At 40.2% G+C, this 21,195-nt stretch overlaps 1 protein-coding gene across 3 annotated transcripts; it reads left to right on the top strand.

Annotated features, from left to right (window-relative positions):
- Positions 1-704: 704 nt before the first annotated feature.
- Positions 705-20,028, top strand: SALL4 (spalt like transcription factor 4). Of its 3 annotated transcripts, none has more exons than XM_074210267.1 (4): positions 705-1,119; positions 9,882-12,290; positions 13,522-13,823; positions 14,934-20,028. In XM_074210267.1, the coding sequence occupies exons 1-4, from the start codon at positions 885-887 to the stop codon at positions 15,354-15,356; spliced, it is 3,369 nt and encodes a 1,122-aa protein (XP_074066368.1). In that variant the 5' UTR covers positions 705-884; the 3' UTR covers positions 15,357-20,028. The 3 variants fall into 3 exon arrangements, with proteins under 3 accessions (XP_074066368.1, XP_074066367.1, XP_074066369.1); XM_074210266.1 differs by having other exon boundaries at positions 706-1,119; positions 9,882-12,380; positions 14,934-20,027; XM_074210268.1 differs by lacking the exon at positions 705-1,119 and adding an exon at positions 1,655-1,836 and having other exon boundaries at positions 9,882-12,380; positions 14,934-20,027.
- The last annotated feature ends 1,167 nt before the right edge of the window (positions 20,029-21,195 follow it).

Genomic DNA, 21,195 nt, shown 5'->3' with positions numbered 1-21,195 from the left:
AAGTCGACCTCCATTCAATAAATTTATTAGTGAAACATTTTAAAGTAGAAAAATCAAGGTGACATTAGAACAATAAACTAGTCCTTATGAGCATGAATTCAATAGAGAAGTCATTGTAGCTATTAGTTAACATTTAAGCTCTAGCTCATCTCCTGTGGCGCCAGGAGATTTTGCTGAACAAGTAGCTAGATGGGGTAGTATTTAGATACTGAAAAGATACTTCCAAAATTAAGAGGTGCTGGTATCTTTCCTATCGTTGTTTATTTGGGGGGCGGGGAAGTGAGAGGAAGGGAAAAAATAACTTAAAAACGTCCTGAGAGCGATTACACCCAGAATTAAGCCACTGTAGGCGAAACCCGAGTTCATAACTTGATCACATCAAAACGCGCCTGGTGATAACTTGTCTCCCAAGCAGCCCCTCCCCCACCCCCATCTTAAAACCCTTTTTTAAAGAGGAACCTGGAGTCCACTTGGTGGCTCGAGCTGTGCTAATTTTACCTTTGCAAAACATTAATTAAAGGACGCCACTCAAAAAAAGGCTCTAGACACAGAGCTATCTTTAAGTCTCCATTTGGAAAAACAAATGTTTGCAGGCGTGTGTATATTTTCATGGGGTACCACAACGGGTCCCCTCGAATTTCATTATGTCCCGGGAGCCAATCTGAACATGCATGCTAATTAGCTTAACTCCCTCGATACTCAAGTCTTTGTCACAGGCGGAGAGAACCGTTCAGGGACGGGACTACAAAACCCATAATCCCCCTCCCCACCCTGATCAATGAGCACTTATTTAAATAATCTGTGAGCTTTTGGACCCAGGCCAATCAGCTGTCAGGGCTCATGATAAATCGCAATGCATTATTGATAATCATAATTACTCTGACATGCGCGTTCCAGCCGAAGGGGGTTATTTCCCAACTCTAGGAATTTGTTGTGAAGGGGAAAATAATTGCTACAATTTTGCTCCCGATGCTCGAACCATGTCGAGACGCAAGCAGGCGAAGCCCCAGCACATCAACTCCTCCGAAGAGCCTCAGCAGCTCCCAGATGCGGCCGCCTGCTCGTCGGTGGCCGCTGCCTCCTCCGCTGCGACCCCAGCCGCCGGAGCAGCCGAGCACGGTGAGTGGCCGAGGGAGGGAGCGTCTCCCTCCGGGTCGGGTCCCTTCGGAACCCGGCCCGACGGCCGGGGACGGAGCCCGGGAACACGCGGGCGAGCGGGCGGCCCCTCCCGGCCCCGGTCGGGGCTTCTCTCCCCGGACTCCGGGACACCCGGGGTTTTTTGCTTTTTGACGGCGAGGGGGCATACTGAGGCCGGGCACCGTCTCCGCCCCAGACTTTCGGGCCGGGGCAGCAGCTGTGGCTCAGGAGCGGTCCAAGGTGGACTGAAGGAACCGTGCCGGGCGCCCGTCTCCTGTCCCGGGCTCTGCGCTCCCTCTCCCGAGGCTTCCTCCTCCCCGCCCTTCGGTTCATCTGGGGCTGGGGTCGGCGGGGGTGTACCCCCGGGGGGGATACGAACTGTTGCGCACGCGACCTGCTCTGGGCTCCTCGCCCACCTCCACCCTGGGCGAAGGCGGGGCGGGGGGCACTGGAGGGGGAGGGAGGCAGGCGGGAGGCCAGAGTCGCGGACCCCCTGACCTCTAAGCTCCCCGGGGGCGCCGGCAGCTCGTGGGATCTGCCTCCGGACTCGCCCTCCCCTTGGGGGACCTCGGGGAGTGATGGAAGGGTGCAGCTTACTGCTTTATCCTCCCCCCGCCCCCGGGCTATCGCGGTCGCCCCGGACCTTTGTAGCCTGACCTCCAGCCATCTTTGATTTCCGACTTCCTAAAATAACCCGCGGTGAGCTAATGGGGTCCGGCCGGTTGGGGAATGGGTGTTGTGTGGTCGCTTTTTTTTTTTTTTTGGAGTGAACTCCGACTCTTTGCAGCTCTTCTGAGGGCGCCCCATAATGCGGGGGGGGGGGGACGGGAAAGGGATGGTTGGATGGCTGGGGCGGGGTGGAGGAGCTAGCGACTGGGGGGGGGGGGGCGGTTGGTCATTTAGCTTCAGGTTTCTCTCCAGAAATAGAAGAGCCCCTCCACTCCACTCTGACCCTTCTTTTCCTATTCCCCCCCACCCCGACTTAGAGGTGGAAAGTTTCTTAGCCGCTTCCGATGCGAGGGATTTAGATATTCCAGCTCCACTTATCTCCATTCTTTCCTTCTCCTCACCCCCTCCCACGCCGCCAAATTGTCTCGGGTTGTGTGTGTGGTGGCTACATGGCTTCTAGAGTTCTGGGGTTCCGTTTGTAAGACACCGAAAGCAGCTATGTTGGGGGGTGAGCGTGGTGAACCTCAAAGGGGTCTCGGGCCAGCCTTAGTTTCCAACACTGACCCATTGATATCTGAAGAGGAACGAGAATTTCGATTGGTTTCCAATTAATAATTCTTGAAATAGTTAAAGGAGTTAAATTTAACAGCCACACCCTCCTCCCGGGAAGGATTTGGTTGCGTGCTTTTAAAAAGCTACTTGGGCTTTTTAACGCAAGTTTCTAGAAGAATCCAAACTTATTCTCCCCGTTGTTTTTTTTTTTTAAGAAGTCTGAAGCCCTTGAGCCGCTGCATCCGCACGCAGAGTTGTATATACAAGGGATATTTCTTCGGGAGGGGAACCAAATGTAGTTGGTTGGGGGAAGTCTGGCTTAATAGTGGCTGGGGGGAGCTTGGATTCGCCTGGAAGGCAATAAATCCCATGTTTAATGCATGACTGTTTTTCCTTTGTGCCTTTGGTTAGGCTGGGGGGCGGAGGTGATGATTCCACATGTAAATCGCAGCCCACTACTGGTGAACTGCCTCTAGGGACCAGCCAAAGACAAAAGGGTTAACGATGAGGGCTACACAGGCTAAATTTGGGGATGGGGGAGGACTCGGCTAAGTTGGTTGAATTTTCTAACCGAACATTTACCTGAGCGCCTTTAAGTGCCTATCTTATTTCAGTGCAAAAGTTGAGTAAAATTTTGGACTCTAAAAATTTATTTCTCAAAGGCAGCCCAATCAGCATTTTTCAGGCCATTATTGTTTGAAAATACCCTCTAGGTGTTCTCACTTTTGAATGGGAGGGTTGGGAGGTCTTTGTTAATCAGAAGCAAGTTTGCACTTAATTTTAGGTCTTATTGCTAACATACTGTAGCTGTATACCGGTGGAAAACTGAACTGCTAACTGGCGCCATCTAGAGTTCAGCTAAACATCGGCTAAGTATCCTCTTTCCCCTCCCCCCATCTTTCCTCAGGTAACTCACCTTGTCTTGTTTCTGTTTTATGAAGTAGTTTTGGGTAAAGTTGGGCAGCTGACATCCTCGGCCTTATGATCTGTTGGTGACACTGCTCCGCTCCTCTGCTACCTTCCTAAATTCTGGGTTTGCAAACTTTCCCCAGTTTAGTTGCTTTAGGATCCCCTATCATTCTGGGGGGGACCTCTTTTTTTTTTTTTTGGCAGTAAAGTTGAGCTTCCCAAAAGAGTGGCAGAAACTGCTGTGATTCAACCTGAAAACATAACAAATCTATCAACTTTTGTTTGTGATTGCTATCAGAAGCAGTGGGGGGGGGGAAGCCTTGAAAGCCAGTATTATTCCGGACAGAGGGTTTTCTCTTACAGTAGGAATTTGGAGGGCTTTTAAATTCCCAGATTTGTATTTTGAAAGCATTTTGGATGCTGAAATACTTGGTAAAATAATTAGAACAAAAGAATTTTCAAATATCATTAATACTCTACTAAGGTTATTAATGACTGATCTAGAGGTCTAGGTGTGTATGCTTTGCTTTTTAAGGTTGGGCTGACCTAATTTGCAAGGCAATTTGAGTCCCACCTCTGAAAACAATGACATTTTTGGGAGGAAAATAGTCGTAGTTGTGGAACAATCAATTAGCAGATCAAAAAATCAGCAGGTGGTCAGAGGAATAATGCTACATACCTAAAATTAGCATTTTCTCTAAAGGGTTTAAAATGCCCATTGTGCCACACTGGATTACAGTCTTTTAAGTCTAAGATTTATACCTTTTAAATTGGCTATCTAAAATTTAAGAATTAAAAATCTTATTTTGAAGGAAAGCTCTTCTGCGTTAGTTCTTAAACTTGCTGGAAATGTAAAGCCTTAAGGATTAAGGGGAGCTTCTTATGGAGCTTGGTAAAGTTATATTACTGGAAACTTTTTGTTGGGTAGATACTATTATTAAATTCAGTTTAAATTTCCTATTGGATTGAGAAGGAGGAGGGGAAAGAAGCATGCATATTTCTTAACTTGATACTTAACTTCTAGTTGGCCACTTAAAGTTTGAATTGCAAAATGTGGTATACAAAGAATGTAGCATTTGAACACAACCTCAAAAAGTTACTTTGTGGTTATTAGGTGGACTACTTTTCAATCCCCTTTCCCAACTACATTTTTTGAGTTTAGATATATCATTCCACTTACTTGATAATCTATTGTCTGGGACTGCTGCCCCTAGGCAGTGTTATAAAGAAATAACCTTGCCCTTCCTAGCCTATTTTATAGGCATTGGTGTTAGAGGTGATAATGGATATCAGACTTAGAATTAGGATACTTAGAATTTTTTTTTTAGCTTGCACAAATGTTTTGATGTTGGGAGTTTTTATCTTATTACTAACATTCTTTCTGAGCCTTTACTGAGAAAGGCACAATTAAATTGGGATTTTGTATCTTTCTCTAACTCACCTTTTTGTTTTTTTCTTTATATTTTTTACATGTGAAATAAATAGCTGAGTGTTTATACCCATTAAATCTTAAGGGAAGAATCCAGTAAGGCAAGAATAGAAGAACTCATTCTAGATTTAGAACTAGAAGGGACCTCAGATCATCTACTAACCTGTTTTAGATGGGGAAACTGAGGTTTAGAAAGTTATTGTTACTTGGATATTTTGATCATAGATTCCTGAGAATCTAAAGTCAGCAGATCCTGCATTTGTGTATCTTGTAGCTTCTGATATTTTAAAATATTGAGATTATGATTTTTACAAACTAGTTTCCCAATCTCTTTGCTATATTGGGAAAATTCTTTTTTAACACAGATTGAGAGGGCAGGGCAGTTAACAAAACCAGCCAGTGGATTGGACATAAGAGCCTCAGGCACTTCTGTGTGCCCTTGCACTAGAAGTAAACCTGTTAGGAATAGTAGTTCTGTCTCTCGAATTGTTAGGAAGATCAAATGAGAAGATATTTGTAAAGTTACTTAACCCAGCCTTTCTATGACCATTTTGAAAATTGCCTTGGATTTAACATACCTTCCTCCTCCCCCCAAAAAGAAAGTTACTTTCAACCCAGTGTTCCCACAATTGGCTTGCATTCACCTAATAATTCAGTCTTTGACTTAAAAAAAAGATTGAGAACCAGATGGAAAACTTAAATTTGAAAACCATCCAAATGCCCACCTCACTTTTCACAAAGAAAGAAACTGAGGTTCATTGATTTGTTTGAAGACTAGAGCAGCTCAGGTTCCATATAAGGTTTGAGCAAAATTACAGCAATGTGGCACTTAATGAGTAGAAACTAAATTTTGGAAGATATTAGTGTTTGGCTGAAGTGTTCCTTTAAAGACTGGTTCTTTGGTCCTGATTTTTAAATGCATTTCAGATTGGATACTTTTTAGAAAAAGTAAAGATAGGAATGAAAACTAAAGCATGGACTTTTTTTTTTTTTTAGACCTATCATTGATTTAGAAGATTTCTGTTTTGTAACTTTGAGGATAAACATAATTGCCCTTTTATTTTCAGAAGTACTTTTTTCCCCTCAATTTTATTACAGAAACAAATGAGATAAGTTAAAAATGTCATCAAGATACTGTTTAGAGAGTTTGCTAGATTCTTAAATATTTCATCTATTATTGTAGAAGACAAAGACTTACTTAGAATTAGGTTATTTTCTATCCATTTGGCATTGATTGAATCTAAAACCCCTGCTGGGTGTCCCGGCATTCTTCTAACTTATTGGATACCTAGATGCTGAGAGATAACATTCCTGAAATTCGGGGAGGTGGAGAGATGGGAAAACAGTGAAGAACTACAATCCTTTTTTTTAAAAGAGGTTAACCCGAGTGCATGAACAATGTTCTTCCAAGGCCCCCTCTTGCTACTTTGCAAACATTGATACACTATTTGGATAGAGGTGATCCTTGGATGTAGTCATGCTTCACAGGTTTGCTTTGTACACAAGTAAACCCCCCCCATTGAAGTTTTAAGACTGTTAGATATGATACTGATTATATGATTATACATAGTAAAGACTGTCAAATCAGGCTTGTAGAATGTTTGTTTTAGGTGGTCTAACTGTAAATCACTTTGGGAAATATTCACTGTCCGTGGTTTTCAAAATCCTTGCTGTAGTTTTTTCCTTAGTAATTATAGCATAGGAAGCCTTGGGTCAGTCAGTTTATTAAACATCTTATTACCAGGAACTGGGAAGTTGAAGAAAGGAAAGAGACAGTTCTTCCTCAAGGGGACAATGAACAAATAAGTACGAAAGTTATACACAGGATATATTTGAATAATCAATAAAAAGAACTTACTAGATTGAGGCATCAGAAAAAACTCCTATAGAAGGTGGAACTTGAACACAGTCAGGAGGATGAGCTAATGAGGTTAGAAAAAGCATCCTTTGCATGGAGGGCAAACAAAGGAAATGCCTATAATTGGAAGTTTCTATATTTGATCCTGGTAGTTAGGGAACCACTAGAGTTTGTTGAAATAAGGAGTTGACATCAGATCTATGCTGTAGGAAGCACTCTTTGACAGTTGAATCGTCTGAGAGACTTTGTAGCAGGCTACTATTGCAATTACCTGGAGGGAGGAAGATTTTAGAGGACTGCACTTGCTGGTGACAATGTCTGGGGAGAAGGGGACTAATTAATGTAACAATTAAGGAGGGGAAGCTTATGATCTTGGCAGAGAAGGGATATGGTGAGTAAGCAGTCAGGAAGACATCTTGGTTAGGAATTGGAGTAGTTTGAGGACAGCAGTACCCTCCACAGTAATAGGGAAGGTTGGAATTGGAAGAACTGAAGGTTGAGGGAAAATAATGAATTCTGTTTGGGGCATGTTGAATTACTGAACATCTCGATATAAATTGTCTAATTGACATCTGGGGGGTTAGGAGAGCTTAGAACTGGAAGGGTAGATTTTGAGAATCATCAGCATGTTAATCATAATTGAATCAATGGGAACTGACATCAGATTAAGTTCTATCATGTACTAAGTGGGTTCTCAAAAGTTCTTCCAACCCCTTTGATCATGAGGTCAAAATTTCAAATAACAAGCTGTTTAAAATTTAATGAAGTAAATTTTGACAGATGTAATCTATATAAACAAAAGCTCTTTAGGAAGAGTTCTCCATTTTTAAGAATGCAAAGAGGTCCCTGAAACCAAAAAGTCCATTTATTCTAGTCTATAACCTTAACAATTTCATAGAATCAAATCTAGATCTTGAAAAGGGGGTTCTTCTAATGATGGCAAGGCATCAAATTTGTGTTTCACTTGAATTTGTAAGGCAGGGAGCTGAGCATAGGGGACTCCAAGGACTTAGGGTATTTGGTCTCCAGCTTGTCCTTTTAGGTTTGGTTGAATTTAGATGCATTAGAAGATGCACACATGCATCTATGGTAATTTTTATGTATGGATATATGATAGAAAAAGCATCATAGTGCAATGGCCAGAGCCAGCCAGCCCTGATTACTAATATTGCTAATATCTGTGGTTACAAAGTAATTCTCTGAAGACTATAAACTTGACTTAAACCAATGAAAGATAAGTATTATAAATTCCTCCCTGAAATTGAAAGGTTTCAGAAGAGAAGAAAACCTCAATGTAAGTTTTATATATTTACTTTAGTAGATGCATAGGCAGGAGTATGGGAGCAGAAACAGTTTGAGCAAGGCACATAGATGGGAAGAGGGAGAGTGACTAGATCTGAAAAACAAATTGTGGAGCTTCTTGGAAAAATAGATCTTTTAAAAGGAAAAATTGTAATATCTACTTAAAAAGGACTCCATATATATAACTTTAAAGTAGAAAAAGTGGGTTTGGGCTTGGAATTGGATTCTACTTTTCAATCAGACTCTTTAATGAATCCAGATAAAAAAATTAATCGTTGACTCAAACTCAGTACCTCCAAAGTTATAGTTCTTTAAAATTAAAAGGGGAAATGAAATGCTCTTGCCTCTTTAGATATAGTCCTTCAGTGCTTTCACTTGACATAGACCACTTACCAGGAACATCCATGTGCTAGGCTTCATGGGATTTAAAACAAGGATTGGGGAAAGACTTATCTAGTCTCAGATGTTGTGACTTTACTGAGGTCAGACAGGTGGGATTTGAACTTTCATTTGGTTTCCTTTAACTTTAAAGGTCTCTGTCATAGAACCCTTACTGTGTGTTCTTCAATGGGTAGATTTTGAAGGTCCTTCTTAAGAGTTTCTAATTTTAGGGCATTAGACTTGCAGTACCTTTAAAGACATCTATATAGCTGTAAGAGTTCAGGGATGCTATAAAAAACTCAGATCATTTAAAGGAGCTGAACTATGGAGCAAATTCTTAGAAACCAGTCTCTGTTGTGGGAGAAGAGAAACAAATGGAATGATTTGATTTCATGGATAACAAACTGAAAGTCTGATCAATTAGGAATTATCTAAGGTTTATTAATTGCCCTTTCTATGAATTCATTCAAAGACTGAATTTTTTAATTCCTAGCTAATTGCAGCTATGGACATAGGAGGACTATGCAATATTGTCATTTTACAGTTTTTAAGTATATTTAGAAGGGCTCAGGAATATTTAATCTACCACTTTGTTCCTAGGACCCAGAATTTAGACTGCTACTGTTGAGCTACCTTCTGGGGGGTGGGGGAAGGGAAGGGAATAAGCATTTATAATAGTTCTACTCTGCCAAACCTGCAATGTCTGATGCTGTCCAGCTTTTGAACTTTTTAATTTTAGCACCATTATCTGCCCCTTGCCCTGCCTTAGGCAGCCTGGGAAACTAGAGACCTGGATGGGGAAAAAGTCTCAACAAATGACATAATAGATAGGGAACACAAGGGGAACTTGTGCCTCATTGCATAAACTCCCTGTTCATGTGAAAAAGCCAAGAAGTCTTTTTATGTAGCAAAATGCTGTGAAACAGAGTAGACCAAACACTGACCTGTGCATATTTGCCTTCCCTTACATGGTTTACTAGCATGTTGGACATTAATGTAGATAAAGAAAAATGAGTACACCAACCAACTTGTCCTTCTGAACATTCTTTTGCAACTGACCCCTCTCCCCCTTCCCTTTGGGGAGGATAAACAATTCAATAGCGATTGGACTTGAAGTCAAGGGACCAAAATTTGTCTCATTTCTGCTGCTTTTATAGTTGTGCAGTCTGGGAACTCCAACTTTAGTTTATTTAAGAATTTGTAAAATATTAGATGAAAACAGATTAGATGGAAGTAGTTTGTGGTCAACTTTCTCCTTACCTCTTTCCCATTTCTGAGCTCTTGTATTCTCCTTTTCCAGTTCCTTTTCCTTCTAGAGGTGCTTTATTGTCATTCAGTCATGTGCAACTCCCCATTTGGAGTTTCCTTGGCAAAATACCAGTTTTATCATTTATTTCCTTTTCCAACTTCCAGGTCGTCCAGCTAATAAATGACTGAAGCCTGATTAAGGGGGGAGATCTTCCTGTCCCCACACTATCACTGTACCACTTAGCTACATGACTAGGGCTGCTATAACATTTTTCTCTCAATATTTTGCCAGTTAAAGTTAGCTTTATCTAACATAAATATCCTGTGTTCTTGGATTCATCCTCATATTTGATAGGATATAGTTTGTCTGTATTGAATTTTTTTTTTCCTCTTTAGGTGGTCCACCAAACTGTCCTGGAGATGGAGAGGGAATAAGGGGAAGAGTTAAACGCTGTCGAACTGAGGAAACTAATATCTGTGAAAAATGTTGTGCAGAGTTCTTCAGCCTTTCCGAATTCTTGGAACATAAGAAAAATTGCACTAAAAATCCACCTGTCTTAATCATGAATGACAGTGAGGGGACAGCACCTCCTGAGGTCTTTACAGAAGTTACTCCAGCTCCAACAGAGAATTTTCCAATCGAACGTTTGGAAAGTCAGGGCAATAAAGACAGTCATTCAAAGAATTGCACTGGTTCTGTGGACAAGAAAGAAAAGTCTGGTGTGGAGGCAGGAGCCTATCTGAAAACAGAGCCCACGGCCCCTCCTACACCCCATGGGATAAGCTATTTACCAAAAGGCAAAGTTCCTAACACTAATGTGACTTTACAAACACTACGGGGAACCAAGGTAGCTGTGAATCAAAGAAGTGCTGATGCTGTGTCTTTACCAGTCCAGGGTTTTGGCACCTTCCCCATGATCCTGGAACAACTAATGAGTCTCCAGCAACAACAACTTCAGCAAATCCAGCTCACTGAGCAGATCCGTGTACAAATGACCATGATGGCTACCAGTGGCCAGCACCCATCAGTCTCTCATGGCTCTGATGCTTTGAAAACACTGGGTACTCATATGTCCCAGCATCTTTCCACTGCTTTGGCTTTAGTTGGACAAAAGGCTGGAACCCAGAGCCTGTCACTGGAATCCTTGAAACAAAACAAACTACCTCATGCTAATATAGGTATCCCAACTACTGGCTCAGTGGCCTCTGGGCTATCATCTTTCTCTTTAAAGCCTGATACAAACAGGATTCTTCCTAATACGATGTCTCGTCTTCCAAATCCTTTACTACCTCAGTCTTCTGGCTCAGTTCTTTTCCAGAATACATTCCCTTCAGTATCTTCTGTGTTGGACTCATCCAAGAAAGGGAAGGGGAAACCTCCCAACATCACTGTTTCCGAGAGCAAACCAAATGCTGAGGAACCCTTCTTCAAGCACAAATGCAAATTCTGTGGCAAGGTATTTGGAAATGACAGTGCCTTGCAAATTCATCTCCGATCCCATACTGGGGAGAGACCATACAAATGCAACATCTGTGGCAATCGCTTTACCACTAAGGGGAATTTGAAGGTTCATTTCCAACGCCATAAAGACAAGTATCCCCAAGTAAAAATGAATCCCCACCCAGTCCCTGAACACCTGGATAGCCTGACAAGTACCAATGGGATCTCATGTGGTCTATCTGTACCCATGGATGAATCAAATATGATTGTGGACAGCAAACCTCCCCTGACCACTGGAACTCCTTCCCTAAGCTTACCTCAGAGTTTGTCTTTGACCCCCAAAGACTCACTTGGTGCTTTTCCCAGTGATCTGCAGTCCAGGCCTTCCCCAGAGAGCGAAGGAGGTTCCACATCTTCTGGTGTGACCAGTCACGAATCTGGGACAGAGCAGAGCATGAGTTCCCCACAGGCTGGTAGTAGCATTGATGGTTTCTCAGGCAGTGGGGCTGCTGAGCAGGGGTCTGAGACTTTGAAGTTACAACAGCTGGTAGAAAACATTGATAAGGCTACTAGTGACCCCAATGAATGTATCATCTGTCATAGAGTTCTAAGCTGCACAAGTTCTCTGAAAATGCATTATCGCACTCATACTGGGGAGAGACCATTCAAATGTAAGATCTGTGGCAGAGCATTCTCCACAAAAGGGAATCTTAAGACTCATTATGGAGTTCATCGAGCCAATACTCCTTTAAAAATGCAACATTCTTGCCCCATTTGCCAAAAGAAATTTACCAATGCAGTAGTGTTGCAGCAGCATATTCGAATGCATATGGGTGGCCAAATTCCTAACACCCCTATGCCTGAGAATTCCTGTGATCATGTTGATATGGATCCAGCTGTTATCAATGAGAAAAATGGAGATGTTCTTGCCAGTTGCATTGATGATACTATTGAAAGCATTGTTGACATGGAAGACTTGGACTCCCAAGATGCTCCTAGTGGTTCATCTAAACCATCTACTCCATTTACTGATACTCAGTCAGAAATTCCACCTGTGGCATTTACCAGCATCTCAGTATTAGAGGGCCCAGGGAAAATGGGCAATCCATCTCTGAGTCTTCAGCGGCAGAGTAGCCTGAAGTCAAGTTCTGCAGAGAGTGATGCTATGACCAATGACTCCTCATCTGTAATGGGAGATCAAGATTACCAAAATGGTCGAAGTCCAGAGTCTGCATCATTCCAAGCATTATCTCCAGCAAATAGTCAAGCTGAAAGTATTAGGTCCAAGTCACCTGGCTTAATCAATCATGATGACATGGGGAGTAAGATTGAAGGACCCGAAAACCCTCCAGCAGAAATTGAAGGTGATGGTGCTTTGGATTTAACTTATGCCAATATTGGCCGAAAGGTCATCAAGGAAGAACCTGGGTTAAATTTTACAAATGGGGAGTATGGTAGGTATTTATTGCTGCATAGGGAGAAAAAGCCCTGATTTTTAAAAAGAGCACTTCATAGAATATCAGTCACTGAATCTCTTATTAAGGAAACCTCATAACCTCATTAATTCTAATCCTAGCCATACTTGAATAGAAATTCAACTACATCAGAGAGTTGGCAAACAATAGCTGTATGACTTGCCTCCTGTTCTTTTTTTTTAACATGATCCATGATCTAAAAGTGTTTTTTAAAAAAACCCTCTTTTTTGCCAGTCCCTGAACTTAATGTCATCAAGCAATCATCTTGATTTTTAGGTGAAATTTCTATTGCTAGAGAGACAGTTATATTCATGTTAAAATATCTGGGCTTTCTATAGAGCCTTACATTTTTTTACATGTATACAGGATGGGGTCAATTTTTATCATTTGATTTTTATCCCATCCTGCCCCCCTCTCCCCAACATGATCTCATTTTCCCAGGGACCCCTTAGGAGGGTTCCCAAGAGTTTCAGCTTTTTTTTGTAAAGACATCACTAGCCCAAGATCTCACAGGAATTATTGGTGAAATTTGTTTCAGCTTAGTACCCTATGGTACCACACATCTTTGCTGTTTAGGGCTAGGCAGTTTTTAAACTGAAATCTTTTTTTTTTTTTTTTTTTTTTTTTTTTTTTTTTTTTTGGCAAGGCAACACCCAAGGTCACATAGGCAATTATTAAGTGTCTGAGGCCAGTTTTCAACCCCTGACTCCAGGGCCTGTGCTCTAACCACTGATTCACCTAGCTTGCCCCCCCCCCCCCTTCAGATACATCAAATGGTCCTAATCCTGCTTTCTTGGACCAAGCAGACTCAATCCCAATTGAGTTCTTTACTTAGTCTAAGATCTAGGATGAAATCTTGTCTTCAGTTACTGTTTTTTGTTTTAATTTATGCTAGGCTTTATCAGTACTCTTGTGATGGTCCTTTTGTATGTATCATATCAGTATCCCAGGAAGTGAAGGTTAATTTCATCACAAGATTAAAACCATCCCCAGGTTGTTTTAAAAAGTTCTATTTTGCTAAATCTTTTATTTTTCTTCAGACACTTAAAGGATATTTGTTAATTTACCTTAAAATATACCTTAATATTATCTAATGCATTTTTATTTTCTTGTCTTTTAGGTCGAGGTAGTATTCCTCCTACCTTTATCAGAGTTCCACCAGCCTTGATCAAAGCTGAAGGTCCTGGAGATCGACCCCTAAGCAGTAGCCCATTTTCTGGACCTCCTGCTTTGTCCCCAGGGGTGGCCCCCTTGATAGTGGCTCCACCTCGACGTACTGCTAAGCAGCATATTTGTAACACTTGTGGAAAGAACTTCTCATCAGCCAGTGCTCTTCAGATCCATGAGCGTACTCATACTGGTGAAAAGCCTTTTGCTTGCACCATTTGTGGAAGGGCCTTTACAACCAAAGGAAATTTAAAGGTAAATAAGTATTTCAAATGAAGGGAAAGAAGGAAATGAAAGTCAAATCAGCAGGCATTCAAATAGAGCCTACTATTTGCCAGACTCTGTATGAAATTATAAGAATATAAAGAAAGGCAATGTTAGTCCGTACTTCTAAGAAATTATGAATAAGTAAGATATATACAAGACAAACTGAGATCTCAGAATGAAGTCATTGGGAAAGCAATGTATAAGGGACAGCCAATGAAAATGCAGTAAGTGCAAGGAGAAGCCAGTGTCACTTCATGGAGGTGAAGAAAAATTGTAAGACTGGAAGGAGCCAGTTTTTATGCATTTTTAAAAAGCCTAACAATGGATTTTAAATTTGATGCTGGAGGTGATAGGGAGCCACTGTAGTTTATTGAAAGATTAGCTCACATAAAGCTGAATTGGAAGATGGGACTAGCTAGCATGGGGAAGATACTTTATAGGAAGATACTTTATAGTCAGAAGAGAGGAAGAGGAGACTTGCTTATGCAAAGTATTAGAAAAGCAGTCAATGGGATTTTATAACAGCTTGAATATGAGTAGTGAGGGAAGAGTCTTGAACTGATTATTTCTAGCTGGGTAACTTAAGAGGATAGTGACGCTCCTGGACAGTAAGTCAAGTTAAGACAAGGGTAGGATTTGGGGGTAAAGAATACTGAGTTGACTTTTGGAAATATGGAGCTTGAGATATCTAGGCATTTGTTTTGATTTGTTGACTAAGTAGAGACTGTAAGACTTGGAGATAGGAAAGGTAAGGGTTAGATAAGTAGATTCAAGAATTAGCAGTATAGAGAATTGAATTCATGGGAGTCAAGGAGATCTCAAAGAGGCCAGAACAGATTATAGAGGGTTAGGTGAAGGGCAATTTTAATTAGCAAATAGAATTATATCAATGGGACTGGGAGGTTTCCTTAGAAAGAACTCTTATTAGATTGTTTTAAAAAATTATAATCCTGAATCATTATATACTTCAAAATTTCAACAAGACAAACAATTTCATTCCTGGGTGAGATTTATCTCATCCAACTAAAGTTAATATATCTGACTTTTGTAGTTATATAGCATTTAGGGATTTATTTGATTTCTTTTCTCTTTCACTAGGTCCATGTTGGAACTCATATGTGGAACAACTCTGCCCGACGTGGAAGGAGACTATCTATCGATAACACCATAGCATTGCTGGGTAATGATGTCAAGAAGGTATCTGAGATGTTTCCAAAGGATATAGTCCCTCCTGCAGTGAATCTTGATCCCACGGTTTGGAACCAGTATGCAGCCGTGATTAACAATGGCTTAGCAATGAAGACTAATGAGATATCCGTGATTCAGAGTGGTCCTATCCCTGCACTACCAGTTCCTATCAGTGGTGGAGGATCTGTAATGAATAATGCCCCAGTTTCCAAGATAGATGGGTCACAGTCTGGGATTAACCCTGATGTTATGGAGAAAGCTAGTGCTACTGACAGTGTCCCAAAACATCAATTCCCTCACTTCCTGGAAGAAAACAAGATTGCAGTCAGCTAAAAAGGAACCTGGAACACACAGGCGAAGCAAATATACACTTTAAGAAAAAAATCTAACCCAACTTTCTGGGCTTTTTGTTTTGTTTTTTATGTGCAAAATGACTGTAGTTGTCTTTATACTTGGGCAGTTCTACAATCATGGTGTTGGCTTTGCAAAAAAAAGAAACACAATTTAGGAGTTCTTTTATTTGGAAAGAAGATGCGGGTCTTGCAAAGTAGTTTTGCTATTCGAACTATAGTCTTACACAAGCTATAGGAGTTGTACATCCAAAGATTAGTATTTTCTCCACTAAAGGTGCTGCTTATGAGCTTTGTTAACAAAGTGAGACAAAAGACAACCCTGAGCAGTAATGAAAAAAGAAACAAAACTAATTTACGATGGGCTACTGTTTATGCGGGTAAATATTGTAGAAGGTCTGCCATCCTTTTTTTAGTTTTAGACTTGCTTGTGGGGTTTTTTCTCACTTCTTGAATGTAATTTTTTTTTTTGTAAACTAAGGTTGTAGAATGAGGACTCTCAACCTTTGCATCTGAAATAAATGGAAAGGCCTTTATTTACTGGACTTTGGTCAGTCCCTAAGGAATTAATGTTATGTGTTGGTTGCTGCTCATTTAAGAACAATTCAGCTAGCACCCTAAGAGTGCCAAAGCTAGCATTTCAGGGTTTTCTCACCACTTTAATAACTAAATACCAAAGGGGAAATTTCCTCTCTTGCATCCCCCTTCCCTAACAAGGGGTTCTCAGGTAACAATTTGACTAGGCAGTGCCTGCCTTGTGGTGGGGGGTGAGGAGGGAAGAGCATTCCCATTTTCTGTCATTCATTTCACTGTTAACTCTTATGCCAAGGTCAATAAGGATTTGTGTGTATTGGATGAAGGTTTATGGATATGGACAAGAAGAGTCCTGGAGTCTAAGCTTTAATTTATCTACCTCATTTTTTTTTCTTCATAGCTGTAGTATCTATTTTTCTACAAATATGACCACTGAACTGAAACTGCTTGTTCCCATGCACTAACGAACAACAAGTTGATATATTAATGGGAGCAACTGAACTTGGATGACTTTTCGTCCTTATTGTATCTGATTTGTACATGTAATAAAATGTAAAGTTAAAGATTAAACATGACTATAACGTGACTCTTGGGCGGGGAGGGAAGAAAGGAGAACCCTGACTTGTGTTATGGGAAATCATTGAGTGCTACCCCCTAACCATGGAAGGTCAAGAAACTAAATGTGGATCAAGATTGCTAGTAATTTGTATAAATCAGGCTGTATTACCTTATCATTCTGTGCATATGAGCTTTTTGCCAAGTTGTGCCTTCCTTTCCTCCTGGACCTGTAAGAGAACACAACAGTACTTGTTTACACTGTGAAGGGGATATTGTTACATTAAAAAAAAAAAAACCAAGGATACCAAAGGCATTGTCATTGTTAAGTTTCTGCCTTGTGAATGTATGACCTGAGGAGAAATTCTATCATTTTGTGTACCTGCTGATGTGTTTCTGTTTTTTGAAAATAAACTTGGGATGGCTTTTTCATGTGGTTTGCAGGTTTTTCCCTCTAATAAAAGACTTATTTGACTTCCAAGCACATAGTAGGTCATCAGTACATTGATACATGTATTCTAGATCTCTATTTAAATATAGTTTTGAAATAACTGAAACTGCTTTATAATCTTAATCCTCTGGAGTAGGTGTAGTTCTACCAATCTTGGAGTCAGAAGGATCCGAGTTCAAATCTGTCTTGATGATTTGTTAGCTGTGTGAACTTTGATCTGATTGACTGCAATAGACTGTTTCTGGAGAAGGCGAGAAAAGGTGACTTAGCACAGCACCCCCTCACTCACTTGTGTAGTTCACTTGCTTATGGCATCCCCTCCCTGATGTCTTAGTCTTTGAGAACAAAGGACAAATATCCACTAGTCATGTTTAAGAAATGTTTAATTTTGTACCTGAATCTTGTCACATTTGCCCATTTGATAAGCATGCTTAATCACTGTTCCATGGAATCAAGGTTCATTTGATCAGTTAAGTCAATGTGAATTTTTATTTTGTATCAGTTCATATAAATCTCTAGTATTTTTGAAATTGCCCCTTTTGTGTTTCTCAGGGCAAAATAGTATTATATAAAATATTGCATTTCACTATTCCCTAATTGACCAGAACCCCTTTATTGTCGCTGTTAGACCAAGGTCAATAAGGATTCATGTGTATTGGATGAAGGCTTATGAATATGAACAAGAAGAGTCCTGGAGTCTTAATGTTTAGTTTAAAAAAAAAGTAAATGGGTCTTTTTCTTTGACTTTTTTTGAGGGGGGGTACCAACTAATCCTAGGTCAAAGGGTTTGCATAATGTAATTTTGGAGCATAGTATCTATTTGCTTTCCAGAATGACCTTACCAGTTCACAGCTCCTATTGTCTATTAATGTGCCTGTTAACCTGCAACTCCCACTTTAGTCAAATTTGCAAATCTGGAGTCTGATCAGAAGCTTTTATCAGAGTTGCTTTAATTTGACTAGTGATTTAGATAATTTTCATATGGTCTTTAATAGCTTGAATTTCTTAAAACTTGTTCACAGTTGGCTATCAATTGGGAAATGATATTTTGTAGTGTTTAATATTGTTAATAAATCTTTTTCCAACTACAAGTAAATGTAGTTAACAATCATTTGAAATTATTATGAAATTCTTCATGTATCTTTGAAATTAGACCTATTCGAATTTGCTACAAAGAGGATTTCACCATCATTGGCTTCCTTTCCAATTTTTGCTGCATCAGTTGTGTGCAAAAAAAGAAATTAAAATTAGCCTTTTATCTTATGTGTGTTTATTTGGTCACTGATCATGGTTACAGTGCTCTTCATTAACAAGGCACCAGGACAAGAACAAGGTAGTCAAGCACTGAAGCTTTTCCTTTTACCTCTAGAAAGTAGAGCACCAAGGGAAATCAGTACTTTAGGAAGCTCAACAAAGTGCCATAAAGATGACTTAAAGCAGCCCTTGCTATATCGGAAATAGTTAAATTTTAGATTTTTTTACTAGTCAAATATTTAGTAGACATTTTCTTGGTCCTCATCTCTGGTGTGAAAAGATTAATCATTCTTGTCTACAAAGCATGTTCGAGGTTAAGAGGGGAGGAGAGAAGGACTGAATGTGTTCTTAGAATAACACCAAGAACTCTTAACCAACAGTGCTGAGTCGAGCTCAAGGGTCTGGGTGGGTGGTAACTGATAAGAGAATGAAGGGAATTCATATACTTCAAGAAATGAGAAAACTGGGAATGTACCTCTGTAAACAGATGGGTGAATTTGAGCTTGGAAATTCCCTAACCATCTGTTACTGATTTTTATAGTAGTTGTGTGAGCTCAGAAAAAAAAGGAAAATTATTAAAATTAGTTAACCTGAGCAAAAAGTGTTGTATTCCGTCTCAAAACAGGAAGGGTGCCTAAAGACAGGCTTTGGAAAGACCTGAATTGGTTTTCTAGGTAGTTTGAGAAGTTCATTAACAAACTGGGTTATGTTGTAAGTTTGTATTGAGAAAGACTGGATTCATTCACTTCCCTTTTCAGCCTAAAAAAAGCTTACCTTTCACTGAACCACTATTGTAGATGTCTGTCACTGTAATCTGGCCCCTTTCCAAAATGAAGACATCTCTCACCACATGCACAGTTCTAACCGTTTCCCCTCCAGGTGTTAACCACTCCTGAGATAGAGGACACAGGAGAACTTGGCACCATATCTGACAGCATCACCCTACATAGATCTTGGGTTGATCCCCACTCAAGTGGTACTGAGGGTGAGTGGCAGGGAAGCTGGAAGTCATGCATCAGATCAGCTCTTAAACTGATGTCAGCATGTATTATCAGCATGAAAGACTGTATCCTGACTTAGTTACATTCTCCTCTGATGTCTTCCCACCTCACTAGTCCATGAGTATACCGAGGATTTTGCTACTTCAAACAAATCTAGAGTCGTCCTGTCAACAAATATGCCCCAAGAAAATCTCAACTAAACCGCTGGAATTGGAAACCAACTAATGTTAGAGCTGGGAGATAATTTAGAGATCATTCAGCCCTCTCCTTTTAAAGCTAGAAAACCCAGGGTCCAGAGAAATAAATTGGAATTCCAACCTAATTTTTATTCCTGACACACTCAGATTCTATAAAATCCTGTTTTTTTGAAAGTGTTCTATGTACTACTTTCTTTAATTCAATACCAATGTGTAAGTATCCGATTGTACTTTAGCTGAGACATGTAAAGTGTTGTGACTTGATTATAAGGGTTTAAGTAGTTTTAAGATTCAAATTCAGGTATGCATTTTCTCCAGTGTAACCTTGTACAAGCCATCTAGCGTCCATCAATGGACCTCTGTTTCCTACCCTTTGTATTAAGGGATTAGATAAAAAAAAAATCTTAGATCCCTTCCTATTCTAAATATTGTGAATAATCGAAGTCATTAAATTTATGGTGGGCAGTAGTAGCAACATTCTAGTTTTCTGACTATTTGCATGAGAAATCAGCCATGGTAAGGCAAAGAGATAAGTGGGTGATCATTAAGTTTGCTTAAGTCATCTTTATCCACATATACAGAATAGTCTCTATTGAAGAGAAACAAAGATTGGAAATGCAGCACTGGAGCCTTTGCTATTCTACCAGGTCATTTCAATTCAGTGAATCATTAAACCCCTAGTGTATACAGAATACTGTGCTAGGTACTGGGGGAGATACAGAACACATTAAACAGGATTCTGGAGCTCCTACTAATAACCTCATTTATGAAAAGAACATTGAAATAGAGCACTTTTAAGGTCTTATTCTTTCATTATCTTTATGATTAGAGGGATAGGGAAGTGAAGCCTAGGATTCCATTGATATGTAGTACCCTTTGGTGAAGAAACTCCCTCAGTTAATGCATGTCAGCAACAACTCAAACTTGAGTTACCTAGATCAATTTTTTAGGTTAGTGACCTGCCCAGGATCACATGGTATTGTATCAGAGGCTGGATATCTTTCCTGGCTGAAGTTGGTTCTCTATCCAACTTGTCCATTACCTCCCAGAATATTCATAAGTTCATTAGAGATAAGTGCTATAAGGGACCCCAGGGAGAAAAGTTCATAACATAATTGAGGAAATCTGCCTAATCAAGCTTTCTTGATCACTATTGAAAGAAGACCCAGCAGTTAAGTATTTGATCACTAATTTTATAACAAAGGGACACCTGTGATTCATAGCTTATTTCACCTCTATTCCCTGTGAGACAGCTTCCAAAGTTTTATCCCTATTTCATTCAGAGGAGATAGAAATTTTTCTCTTGTTTCTTTAGCTTTAGTTTCAAAGATACTAAGATGTTCATACCTCCAAAAGTTCTTAGTTCCAATATACTGCTACTGATTTTTGTGAATTGTGGAATGCAGTAACCTCTGAAGAATCATAGCTGACCCAAAGATTTCTAGACCTCTTAGAGTCACCTAATCCACACCTCTCATTTTGCAGATAAGAAACTGAGGCTCAAAGAGAGCAAGTGTTTCGCCCAAGGTTATACAAGTCATATATAGGACAACAAAGATTCAGTTTCAGGTCTTTGAACTTGAAATCCAGACAGCTGTCTTGGAAACAGTTGCAATGGACTATCAAACTCATGTAAGCCTGGAAAAGAAGATAAGCAACAGGGCGGGCGTAAGGGGGCAGCTAGGTGGCACAGTGGATAGAGTACTGGCCCTGGAATCAGGAGGACCTAAATTCAAATGTAATCTCAGACACTTAATAATTGCCTAGCTGGATGACCTTGGGCAAATCAACCCCATTGCCTTAAATAAAATTTAAAAAAAGAAGGTGGGT

This window comes from Macrotis lagotis, chromosome 1 (assembly GCF_037893015.1).
Source record: "Macrotis lagotis isolate mMagLag1 chromosome 1, bilby.v1.9.chrom.fasta, whole genome shotgun sequence".
NCBI lineage: Eukaryota > Metazoa > Chordata > Mammalia > Peramelemorphia > Peramelidae > Macrotis > Macrotis lagotis.
Note: the sequence above shows the minus strand (reverse complement) of the source record. Positions and strands in the feature narration are given on the sequence as shown.